Source organism: Bos mutus, chromosome 19 (genome assembly GCF_027580195.1).
Source record: "Bos mutus isolate GX-2022 chromosome 19, NWIPB_WYAK_1.1, whole genome shotgun sequence".
NCBI classification, from domain to species: Eukaryota; Metazoa; Chordata; class Mammalia; order Artiodactyla; family Bovidae; genus Bos; species Bos mutus.
In genome coordinates, this window is record NC_091635.1 from 20,140,526 (window position 1) to 20,153,467 (window position 12,942).

At 38.4% G+C, this 12,942-nt stretch overlaps 1 protein-coding gene across 1 annotated transcript in view; it reads left to right on the plus strand.

Moving 5' to 3' along the window:
- The window catches only part of NCOR1 (nuclear receptor corepressor 1), a 114,667-nt gene that overhangs the window by 24,275 nt on the left and 77,450 nt on the right, over positions 1 to 12,942 (plus strand). The window contains 2 exon segments of the mRNA XM_070389549.1: positions 1,996 to 2,188; positions 7,552 to 7,734. Of these exon segments, the coding sequence (XP_070245650.1) occupies positions 1,996 to 2,188; positions 7,552 to 7,734 (376 nt within the window).

A 12,942-nucleotide genomic window follows, 5' to 3' on the forward strand; every position in this document is an offset into this window, starting at 1 on the left:
TCTTTTGTTGCCTTACCTTTGGTGTGATATCCAGGAATTCACTACTAAGTCCAAGGTCAGGAGATTTTCCCTATATTTTGTTTCTAGGAGTTTTTAAGTTTTAGATTTTTAATCCATTGTGAGTCCAACTTCATTGTTGTGCGTGTGGAAATTCCGTTCTCCAGCACTTTTTGTTGCAGAGATTGTCCTTGCCCTGTGGGAGGGTCTCGACAGCCTTGGTGAGGCTGACTGAGATGTGAGAGTTTATTTCTAGGTTCTTAGTTGTATTCTGTTGGTCTGTAGGTCTGCCCTTCTGGCTGTACCGTGCTCTTGATTATTGTATATTTGTAGTGAATTTTGAAATTGCAAAGTGTGAGTTCTCCAACTTTATATTTTTTCTACAGTTTTGGCTGTTTTCAATCCCTTGAGATTCCACATGAATTTTTTTTTTCTGAGCCAGCTGTCTTGTGGAATCTTAGTTCCCTGACCAGGGATCCAACCCGGGCCCATGACAGTGAAAACACTGAGTCAACGACTGGACCACTAGGGAATTCCCATCTCCATGAATTTTATGATTTTTTTTTTTTAATGTCTCAAAAAAACTGTTGGGATTTTGCTGGAGATTATGTTGAATGTGTACTTAGCTTTGTGTAGTATTGTTACCTTAACAATATTGTCTTTCAGTGCATGAAAATGGGATGTCTTACTATTTAAATTTTCCTTAATTTCTTTCAGCAGTGTTTTGTGATTTTTCAGTGTGTAAGTCTTGGGCCTCCGTGGTGTAATTCACTCCTGTTTTATTCTTTTGGATGCTATTATAAATGGAATTTTTTTGGGGGGGGGCGTGGAATTGTTTCTTAATTTCATTTCCAGATTATTCATTGTCAATGTATAGAAATACAGCTGATTTTTACATGTAGATTTTTTTTAATCTCATAATTTCACCCTATTCATTTATTAGCTCTAACATTTTTTGTGGTTTCTTGAGAGTTTTCCACATATGAGATCATATCATTTGTGAATAGAAATACTTGACTTCTTCCTTTTCAATTTGGATGCTTCTTTATTTTTCTTGCCTAATATTCTGATAAGAACTCCCAATATGATATTGAATACAAGTGGCTAAAACTGTCTTCCTTGTCTTATTCCTGAAACTTTCTATTGCAGTATTTTTTGTGATATTGTGAATTTTAAGGAGACAATGGGATCTTATGTCTTGAATGAGATTTCAGATTTTTGAAGTATAATGAAATTATCAACCTCAGGGTTTGTTTTATCACCTATACTAAAAACAAAACCCCATGATTAACTTCAAAATGGAAAGTTGTTTTGTGAGATGTTCATTTAAACCTTGGCCACAAGTAAAATATCGCGTCTGGAAATACTTTGTAAATACTCTGTACAGTATATCGTGTAAGGAAATTGAAACCAGATTCCTGACGTTCAAGATACTTAGGTACTTGGGGAAATTAGACAGAAAGCATGTTTTGGGGTTAGAATTACATGTTCAAAGCAGTATTGTATTCCCACTCAAGACACTTGTTTTCAAGTCTTGATAATACCTCACAACTCAAGGCATTAATCTTTCCATGTGGCAGTTGCTGAAAGATTTTTTTTTTCCCTTCTTGCTTTTATTATTGATTGAAAAGGGTGGCTCTTCTAGTCTAGATTATATTACTTCAGTTGTTATGGCATGGGTTTAAAAATAATTATTTTATGGAATTCTTTAGCACCTTTTAAATTTTCTGCAAGTTGAATCTTCTATTGCATCTTTTGCTACTTTACCACCTCTACTCCTACCTCCCCTTTTCTAGTAGAAAAGAAGAAACTTTTCTGTTAGAATCAGAACTTTAATAAGACTGAATAGTGAGGTATGTGTTCTCCTGGGGTGGGGGTGGTTTCATTTTGAAAGTAAGTGTAACTGCTCATTCATTTCAAAGTTCAACCAGGGGTATTAGCAGGAAGTTGTACATTACTTAAACATTTTTGAGTGATTCTTTTCTCTGTGTGTGTTAGGCCTCAAGAAAGGAGAACTGGATATGAGCAGTTTCACCCAGGCCCTTCCCCAGGGGATCATGATTCACTGGACTCCAAGAGACCGCGTTTGGAGCAGCTTTCTGATTCCCATTTCCAGCGGGTCAGCGCTGCGGTCTTACCTTTAGTGCACACATTGCCAGAAGGGTTGAGGTCTTCTGCAGATGCTAAGAAGGTAAATATTTGTTCTCTTACCCTGTGGAGTTGTCGGTCTGAAATGTGTATTTAGCCATATTCAGGCACAGTGCCTAAAAGAAAAACCAGTTATTCCATTCACCAAAGGTTAGTGCTGTGGGAAAGTAAAAATTTTGTTTAAACAAAACTAAAAAGCCACAAACTTAATACTCCAGACTTTAAAGTCAGTACTTTTAACTCTTTGGTAAATGAGAAACAATCTGAGGACTGCTGTAAAGAAAAATTGCTATTGAATGACTCTCAAGCATTTTGTACCAGCTTGCTGGGCTGTAAAATGTAGTCAGAGCTACTCAAGACTGTCACAGTTCTTTTAAATTGAATTTTAAATAATCCCCTTAAATTCAGTTGCAGTTTATTAACTTACTACATGGGAGAAGACATGTTTTAGGTAAGGTTTAAGTATGCTTATAATTTTTGTAAAGAAAAATTTTTATTCTCTTAGCAATAACTACTTTTAATATGAGCTATAATCTCATGACGGGCTTCCAGACAGTAGCTCAGTGGTAAAGAATCCTTCTAATTCAGGAGATGCCAGTTCGATCTCTGGGTTGGGAAAAGATCCCCTGGAAAAGGAAATGGCAACCCACTCCAGGATTCTTGCCTGGGAAATGCTATGGGCAGAGGATCCTGGTGGGCTATAGTTCATGGGGTTGCAAAAGAGTTGGACATGACTGAGTGGCTAAACAACAGCAATCAGTTCAGTTCAGTCACTCAGTCGTGTCCGACTCTTTGTGACCCCATGAACTGCAGCACGCCAGGCCTCCCTGTCCCACACCAACTCCCGGAGTCCACCCAGACCCATGTCTATTGAGTCGGTGATGCCATCCAACCATCTTATCCTCTGTTGTCCCCTTCTCCTCCTGCCCTCAATCTTTCCCAGCATCAGGCTCTTTTCAAATGAGTCAGCTCTTCGCATCTGGTGGCCAAAGTATTGGAGTTTCAGCTTCAACATCAGTCCTTCCAGTGATCTCAGGATATTTCAAACAATATGTGTTGTGGGTTTATGAGCATGTTCTATTAAGATCATTCCTCTTTTCCTTTTTTGTTTATTGTTACTTGCCTTTCTTTGGTGACGTGCATGTTTCTGTATTATACTTTTCATTTTATTGTATTTAACTATCTTGCTTGTCATTAGATCTTCAGATCAGGAATTACCTGGCACTTAGTAGGTACAGAATAAATATTTGTTTTAGAAAGAATAACCTAATTCATTAAAATGCTTTTTTAACAGAAAGTATTAACCCTTTTACTATCATATATTAATATCTCTTTATCTTTGCTTTTTTGTTCTTAAATCTCTTTCCAAAAATGTTTGTTTACCTTTAGGGCTAGTGGCCCTTTCCACCCTGATATCAGATAACTGAATACCCACACATTTTCTTTGAGTTTTTATGGAGCGAATAGTGATTTAAATTAAAAAAAAAAACAATAAATATGTTTGCACTTTATTCTCAAATAGATCAACTGGGGAAAAAAGGTAGGTATATGTATATGTATACAGAGAGATCAAGCAAATACAGCAAAATGTTACAATTAGTGAAGCTAGATGAAGGGTAATTGAATCCATTATACTAGTCTCTCAACTCTTATGTAAATTTGAAATTTTAAAAATAGTAAGTTGGGTGGGTAAAGCTCTTTGTGATGAGCTAGAAATGAACTAAGCTTCTAGGAATATTGGGACCCACTTCACCATGTCTGTATTATAGTCATGTGGGTTTATAAGGAATGTTTGCAGCATTTAACAAAGAAGGAAAGAAAGAAGTGAATAAAGGTCTTCTTGCAAGGCTGAATAAATGAACACAAATGTAATTTATAGCTATAGATTTTTTTTTGGCAGAGAGCTTAAAACTTCATCCATTTGTTTTAGACAAGAGTATAGCTAATTTCCATTTTATAGTAGAGAGACAGATGTTAAGAAAAACTAAGTGACCTAGGTAGTGTTTCCTGAGTTGAAATGAAAACTAATGACCTGTGATTCCTAGTCCTGTTTCTTTCCCGCCTAAGGTGTAAGTCATGACTTTCCTTTTATTTTAGAAGTTGGGATTTTGAAAGGGTTAGCATTTGTTGTTTTTTTTCTTCACTTATAGAAGAATGAAATTGGATAAGCTTGAAGGAAAAAGTTTGTCTCACCAGTTTGTCGTTAATAATTGTGCATATTTTATTGTGCTTATTTTGTGCTTTGTGTATGACTTTATTTTTGCTTAAATACGTTCTGCGTTCATTTTGTGTCCTCAAGTTTACAGTTGTATTTTCAGTCATACTCCATATATGGATATAAAATAACTTACTTGTCACATATGTAGGTTACCTGCTTGTTCATTAGAATAATGACATATTTTTCTTAGCTTGATTTTGTTCGTTTCTTTTTTGTGTGCAGCTTGTGGTATCTTAGTTCCCCAACCAAGAAATCAAACCTGTACCCTCAGCAGAGAAAGTGTGGAGGCCTAGCCACTGGGCCACCAGGGGATTCCCTAGGTTCATTTTTTTGGTTTACATTCTTATTTACTTCCTTAAGGTAAATTCCTGTTAGTGTATTTCAAAGTATTCCTGGGTGTATCCAGTTTGCCCTGAAAAGGTGGAAAACCAGTTCTTGCTGCTGACAGCATGATGTAAGGGCACCCAGTAGCTGTGTGTCTGTACTGAAACCCCATATTTACTGTCTTTAAAAAGATCATTGTTAGTATGATAAATTTTTAACTTGCATTTATTTGCTTGTTATTAAAATTTAACATTTTTTATTTGTTTTTCCTTTTTTCCTGTTTTATGAATTGCTTTTCGTATGTTGCCTAGTTTTCTGTTGATGCGTTTTTTATTTTATGTTGAGTTGTTAGAGTTCACGTTGTGCAAATTATTTTTCCCGTTTGCCTTGTAAATTTATTCCTATTTTGTTAAAGAGAAAATTGTTCTTTATTTTGATTCATCAATCTTTTTTTAATGTCTTTTGCTGTTGACTTTCCTGTACTCAGTATAATATGAATACCTTTTGTTTGAGGCTACTTGTGATTTGTTAATAAATCTCATATAAATATTATTTGGCTTTCGTTGTGATATGTGGGATAGAAATTTAACTTCCCCCCCTCAAATAGCTAACAGAATGTCCCAGAACAAAATTAGAAACTCCTTGATGGCAAGCCTGTTTTGTTTACCTTTCTGCCTAGTGCCTGTCAGATGATAGGCACTGTAAACAGGAATTTGTTTTTTGTTAAATATTTAACTAGAGATGAAGTCAGTGGGAAATATTGATCTGTAATAGTAGTTGTTAGGGCATAGGTCAGACAGATCACCTGAGGAGGATTTTCAAAATCTTCTGAGTCGAAATGTAATCTGTTTTGGTATTACATGTGTTTGCAACACAAATGATCTCATATGCATATGTAAGAGAATGATGTTAATGTAACATGGAAATCCATGGTGAATGATTGTTGGACATGAATGTTTTAGAGCTCTCAAGATCAAGATTTCATAATTAGGAATTAGCCTTCTAGATAGATGAAGACCTTAAAAGATTTGAAAAGTCTGCATCTATCAGTGGTTTTCATTTAGTGCAGGTAGTAGCTAGCTTAGTGAATTCAAGAACTGCTCTGCTTGTCAGTGTTAAACTAATTAATGAAGATTGGAATGTTGAAAAGAAACTGTGAGACCTTTTTTCCTGTCCTTTTATGTTTTTAAAGGTTAATCTGCCTGCCAGTTCAGGAGACATGAGTTTGATCCCTGGGTCAGGAACATCTCTTGGAGAAGGAAATGGCAACCTACTCCAGTATTCTTGCCTGGAGAATCCCATGGACAGAGGAGCCTGGTGGGCTACAGTCCATGGGGTCACAAAGCGTCAGCTATGACTTAGTGACTAAACAACAGCAAAGTCTTTATACTGCAAATCTGATTTTTATTAACATTATGATGAAGTGTGCTATTTTGAACTGGAAGCAAATGACCTGAAGGATTAACAGAGGAGGCATAAACTACAGGGTTTACAGCTATCAAAGGATTGACTGTAGTCTGAATGCAAATGGTATTGGAGCTTTGACAGTATTATTTTATTAGAATTGCTCTTTTGTTAATGCTCTGCTTGCAAAGTTTACAGGTTTTAATAACTATAATTCCATTTTCCCCAGAAGCCTTAATTTAGCTATATTATGTTACAGAATATCAGATTTTTCAGGAATATACATGTTATGTTTTAGTTAATCTCTGTTCCATGGTGTTTTGGAACAACTATCTGGATATATTTAAGTGCATTCTTGGTTAGAGCTATTGATTTCTCACAGTTACTTAGTTGTTGTTTAATACATTGAGGGCCCTCTGGTCTTATGAACTGTGCTTATTCTAGACTTCTTACAGCCTAAAGAGAACCATTGTCTTAATCTGAAATTCATATGCTTTGCAGTATTGCTCACATCTTCACCTTGTACTGGGGATGAGTAGGCTGTGCGAGTGTGCATGTGTGTATTGGCAGGGTGGTAGGTTTTGGGTGGAGGCCTTCAGTCTACTGTAGTCCCTGCTCAGTATGGAGCTGGAGTGAGGAGGTGCATTTGGCTGGAGAGATGTTACGTGTTCTGTGAGACGGGCAGGCTTAGTTGCTCTTTATTGAGGGTGATCAAAGCAACAAAAGTTCTAGGTCATTCCCCAGACTTCTGTACATCAGTATTAGCCCTTGGAAAGCCTGAAACCTTTTGATAGGAATGGCCATTTGTAGCTGTTAAGTTGGGTGGGCACACAGAGTGCGTGTGTTCAGACGTTTTGGAGTGACATTACAACAAAATGGCTGAGGAATTGGCATCTTCCTTTGTTGTGATTGCATCATTATTTCTGCAGAAATTCTCTGTATGTCTCACTCAGTATTGTAGTAAAGGCTGGTTGGCCACTTAAACACCTCAATCCGTATAGCTTTTAGGATCTTCAGTGATTTGTCTGAACTGTGAACATTGGTGGTGTGTGAGTGTGTGTGTGTGAGAGAGAGGGAGGGTGGCTGGGAAGAAGGGAGAAAATTGCTGCCATAGGCTACTGTGTAGAAAGGGAGCACACATGGCTTTGCTAGGTTTTAAAATGCACTTTTTTTCAGTTAAGAGAATCTTTTTTTAATGAACCCATTGTGCTTTTTTAAAAATATTTTTATTTGTTTTATGTATTTGTTTGCCTGCACTGGGTCTTAGTGGCAGCACGTGAGATCTTCTAGTTGTGGCATGTGGGATCTAGTTCCCCGACCAGAGATTGAACCCGGGCCCCCTGCATTGAGAGCCAGAGTCGTAGCCACTGGACCACCAGGGAAGTCCCCGTTAAGAGACTCTTGATACTGACATTGATCTTTAGTGAGAAACCATTTGTTCTTGATTTTCTTCTTTAAAGGACCCAGCATTTGGAGTCAAACATGAAGCTCCTTCCTCTCCAATCTCTGGGCAACCATGTGGGGATGATCAAAATGCTTCACCTTCAAAACTTTCAAAGGAAGAGTTAATACAGAGTATGGATCGTGTAGATCGAGAAATTGCGAAAGTAGAGCAGCAGATCCTTAAACTGAAAAAAAAACAAGTAAGTGTTTGATTTTACTGCTTAGTACGTTCTCGGAATGTTTGTCTCCTTAAAGAAGAGTGTTGAACTTTCCATATTTTTAACTTTAGTTGATGTGCCATTTTAAATTCCACTAGCAGTGTCTGAGGGAGGGTTTCCCTCTCTCTCCTTCAGTGTTTTAAATAGCTATCCTAGTGCATGTGAAGTGGTATCTCATTGTGGTTTTAATTTTAATTTCCTTAGTGACCAGTGATGAATATCTCTTTATGTGCGTGTTGGTCATTTGTATATTTTCTTTAGAGAACTGTTTATTCAGATCCTTTGCCCATTTTTTTTTTTTAAAGCTGGGTTGTCTTTTTATTGTTGAGTAAGAGTTCTTAATGTATTCTGAATATTCATATATATGATGTACAAATATTTTCTCTCATTCTGTGAGTTGTCTTTTCACTAACCTGATAGTGTTTGTTGATGTACAAAACTGTTTTTTCCTCTGATTCGTTCAAATTCTTATTGAGCATCTAAGGAGATATAAAAGCGATTAAAACATGGTCAAAGAGATAAATCAAATGAATAAGTAATAGAAAGCAAAGTATAAGATTTGCTGAATCATAGCCATCAAACACAAGTGCTTTATGAAGCAGGAGTGAGATTGCTTCCAGCCTGGTGGGTGGTGGTGGGGTAAATCAGGAGAGGGAATTGAGGTTAAAGTAGAAAACTTGGTCTGAATTGCTAGTGATACTCAGCTTGGACTCTGTCTCCTTTTCCTCTCTCCCTGTCTTAATTTATGAGGACTGTTCATCGTGCTTTTTCCTAGACTTGCCTGCAGTTTTACTTTAATGTCTTCTCCAGAACTAGATCCTTTTGGTGTTTTAGGAAGTTTGTGAGTGAGTGTTTGTGTTTTGAGGGCTTCCTAGATGGCTCAAGCGGTAAAGAATCCACCTGCAATGCAGGAGATAGGGGTTTGATCCCTGGGTCAGGAAGGTCCCCTGGACAAGGAAATGGCAACCCACTCCAGTATTGTTGCCTGGAAAATCCCATGGACAGAGGAGTCTGGCAGGCTACTGTATGTTTTGAAGGATTCTTGACTTTTGTTCCTGATATTTGATGGTTTTGAATCTATTCCATTTTGGTTTGATCTGGTGCCTTTTTCGCTGGAGTGTCTTGTATAGATTTCTTTACTGGAGCTTTTTCTTCAGCTTCCTTTTCATTAGCAAGTTTTGCTTGTTTTCTGTTGAACCTTGCTACCACTTGCAGATATACTCGAGTTTCACGTCCTTCTCTTCGTCTTCTTCTGCATCTTCTAAGAGCTGTCCACTAATAACTACAAGCCCTGAACCACTTTTGGACCACAGGTGCCATTCAGCTCCCCAGGGACAAATTAGCACGGCCAGGGCTGCTTCGTTGGGACCACCTCTGCTCTAGCAGTGTGCGCTTCATCCTTTGCACCAGCCCTGGAACTGACCTCTCTGGAGAGAGGAAAAGGAGACAGAGTCCAAGCTGAGTATAACTGACCTATCTCAAGATAACTGCTCATCTTCATCATTATCCACTTTAAAGTCATCTTTGTTGGTCTTTAGTTGACAACTGAAAGTTGGTTCCAGGGCCCCAGGGGCACACCTGTGGGTGGGAGAGAGGGTGGGCAGAGGTGAGTGACTGTACTCGCAGAGGGCTGTGAGCAGGGTGGAGTCACACCAGGGCAGAAAGCTTTCAGTTTTAACTGTGATGTAGTCCAGTTTATTTTTTCTTTCATCACTTGTGCTTTTGGTGTCATATCTAAGAACCATAATCCTCATTGCCTAATCCAAGGTCCCAAGGATTTATACCTGTGTTTTCTTCTCTGGGTTTTATAGTTTTAGCTCTTACATTTAGGTCAGCATTTTTGGTGAACAGAATTTCTGTAGTTTTTGTATGTGACTACCCTGGGATCATTAAAAGAGTTTATCATCTTTTAAGAAGTTTTATAGTTTCTCATCACATTATTCTTAATCTACCAGAAGTTGAATTTTTATGTCTGCCTCAAGATAAAAGTCAATACTTTTTCCCCCATATTATTAGTTTATTAAAAAGTTCATCCTTTTCCAGCTGCACTTTTAGCTCTATTATAAATCAGGTTTGGACTGATTTCTGGGCTTTGGTGTTCTTTGTGGTATTGATGTAGAAATATAGTAGATATCTGGATTTTTGATTTATCTCTTTTCCCAAGTAGTTCTCAGTTTAAAAGAAAATTGGGGTAAAATTGACATTATATAGCATCATGATTTTATATTTACATACATTGCAAAATGATCTCCACAGTAAAGCTAGTTAACTATCTCTCGCTATATATGGTTACAGATTTTTTTTTCTTTTGATGAGAATTTTTAACATCTACTCTCTCAGCAACTTTCAACTATACAATAAACTGTTGTTAAGTATAGTCACCAAACTATGGTCAACTATAGTTTACATCTGCATCCCTTACTTATTTTATAATTGGAAGCTTATACTTTTTGACTCCTTTCACCCATTTGGTCCATCTCTGCCTGCCCCTGCAACCACCAGTCTGTTTGAATCTATGAGCTTGTCTGGTGTCTGTCTGTGGTTTTGTCCCAGGCCTACTTAACTGTGAAGAACAAAATGTGATTTCCTGAAACCTGTTTATTTCTTTCTCTATACCTACTTAATGGACATTCTAAAAGAAGGCCTTCTGAGCAAAGGAATAAAAGGGCATGGTTGGAGACCTCATTAACATGAGAATGATCGTTTGAGGTTGCATGAGTCCTTTCTGTTCCAAAGTGGAAGGGCAACTCAAAGCTTCCCTCTTGAAGGATTTTTATCCTTTCATTGGGTGTGGTCTGACTTACATGATGAGGAACCTGACTCTCAGTCTTGGAAATGTAGGTAATCTTTTTCCACTGGGCTTTTAGTAGACTTACCACCTTTACCTTAATGCCTTTTATATTATATCCATGTAGCTGTTTGTTGAGCATTTACTAGGTATCAGTTGGAGTGATGGAAGACAAAAAGCAGTGAACCAAGTTCAGTCCCTACTTACTTCAGTAGGTGATACTCACTGACCATTTATAGTTGTGCTTGACATATACTGAGTCCTTTAATCCACTCAGAAAGCTGTGTGTTAGGTAGGATGAATATCCCCACTTCACATATGAGGGGTTTGTATACTTGCTCCAGATTGAGGTAAGAACTAGAAAGGGTCGTTGGATCAAACTCCTTGTAAAGGGTGACCCTAGGGCCAAACCTGGGCAGAGTAGTTCACACAGCCTCCTGTGTTGTGGCTGCACACACTAGCAGTTCATGTGCTTTTGACTTTGCTGCCTCCTCACTGTAGAATATAAAGTCTGATGGGGGAGTGGGGTAGAGGGTGGTGCTGTGCTGAGTTAAGGGTTAACCCTTCAGTGTTCTACCATGCTCTCTCTGCCAGACATTAGCAGGTACTGTGTGTCTATAAGGCAGAACAGCATTATTCCAGGGACACAGAGGGTCCTTGTGATAGAGGCAGATGCAATACCTTCATACATTTAGATTCTCTTACTTAAGTTGTGGTTCAGGTGCCAAGTTTTGTCTGACTCTTTGCAACTCCATGGACTGCAGCACGCCAGGCTTCCTTGTCCTTCACTATCTCCAGGAGTTTGCCCAAATTCATGTCCATTGAGTCAGTGATGCTATCTAACCCTCTCATCCTCTGCCCGCTCCCTTCTCCTCCTGCCTTGTTTTTTCCAGCATAGAGTCTTTTCCAGTGAGTCGGCTTTTCGCATCAGGTGGCCAAGGTATTGGACCTTCACCTTCAGCAATAGGCCTTCCAATGAATATTCAGGGTTGATTTCCTTTGGATTTGACTGGTTTGATCTCCTTGCCGTCCAAGGGACTTAATGAGTCTTCTCCAGCATCACAGTTCAAAAGCATCAGTTCGACACTCAGACTTCTTTATGGTCCAGCTCTCACATCCGTAATGACTACTGGAAAAACCATAGCTCTGACTATACAGACCTTTGTGAGCAAAGTGATGTCTCTGCTTTTTAAATATGCTGTCTAGGTTCTGTCATAGCTCTCCTTCCAGGGAGCAAGTGTCTTTTAATTTCATGGTGGCAGTCACTGTCCACAGTAATTTTGGAGCCCAGGAAAACAAAATCTATCACTGCTTCTACTATTTCCCCATCTATTTGCCAAGAAGTGATGGGACCAGATGCCATGATCTTAGTTTTTTGAATGTTGAGTTTTAAGCCAACTTTTTTACTCTCCTCTTTTACTTTCATCAAGAGGCTCTTTAGTTCCTCTTCACTTTCTGCCATTAGAATGGTATTATCTGCATATGTGAGGTTATTGATATTTCTTCTAACAATCTTGATTTCAGCTTGTGATTCAGCCAGCCCAACATTTCACATGATATACTTTGTATATAAGCTAAATAAACAAGGTGACAGTATATAACCTTGTCGTACTCCTTTCCTAATATTGAATCAGTCACTTGTTCCATGTAAGGTTCTAACTATTGCTTCTTAACCCACATATAGGTTTCTCAGGAGGCAGGTAAGGTGGTCTGGTATTCCCATCTCTTAAAGAATTTACCAGTTTGTTGTGATCCACACAGTCAAAGGCTTTAGCTTAGTGAATGAAACAAAAGTAGATGTTTTTCTGGAATTCCTTAGCTTTCTCTGTGATCCAGGGAATGTTGGCAATTTGATCTCTGGTTCCTCTGCCTTTTCTAAACCAAGCTTGTACATCTGGAAGTTCTCGTTTCATATCCTGCTGAAGCCTAGCTAGCATGTGAAATGAGCACAGTTGTCCAGTAGTTTGAACATTCTTTGGCATTGCGCTTCTTTGGGATTGAAATGAAAACTGACCTTTTCCAGTCCTGTGGCCACTGCTGAGTTTTCCAAATTTGCTGGCATATTGAATGCAGCACTTTAACAGCATCATGCTTCAGGATTTTAAATAGCTCAGCTGGAATTCCATCACCTCCACTAGCTTTGTTTATTGTAGTGCTTCCTAAGGCTCACTTGACTTCACACTCCGGGTTGTCTGGCTCTAGGTGAGTAACCACACCATCGTGGTTATCCTGGTCATTAAGACCCTTTTTGCATAGTTTTGTGTACTCTTGCTGCTGCTTTTTAATCTCTTCTGCCTCTGTTAGTCCTTACTGTTTCTGTCCTTTATCATGCCCATCCTGGCATGAAATGTTCCCTTGATATTCCCAATTTTCTTGAAGAGATCTCTAGTCTTTCCCATTCT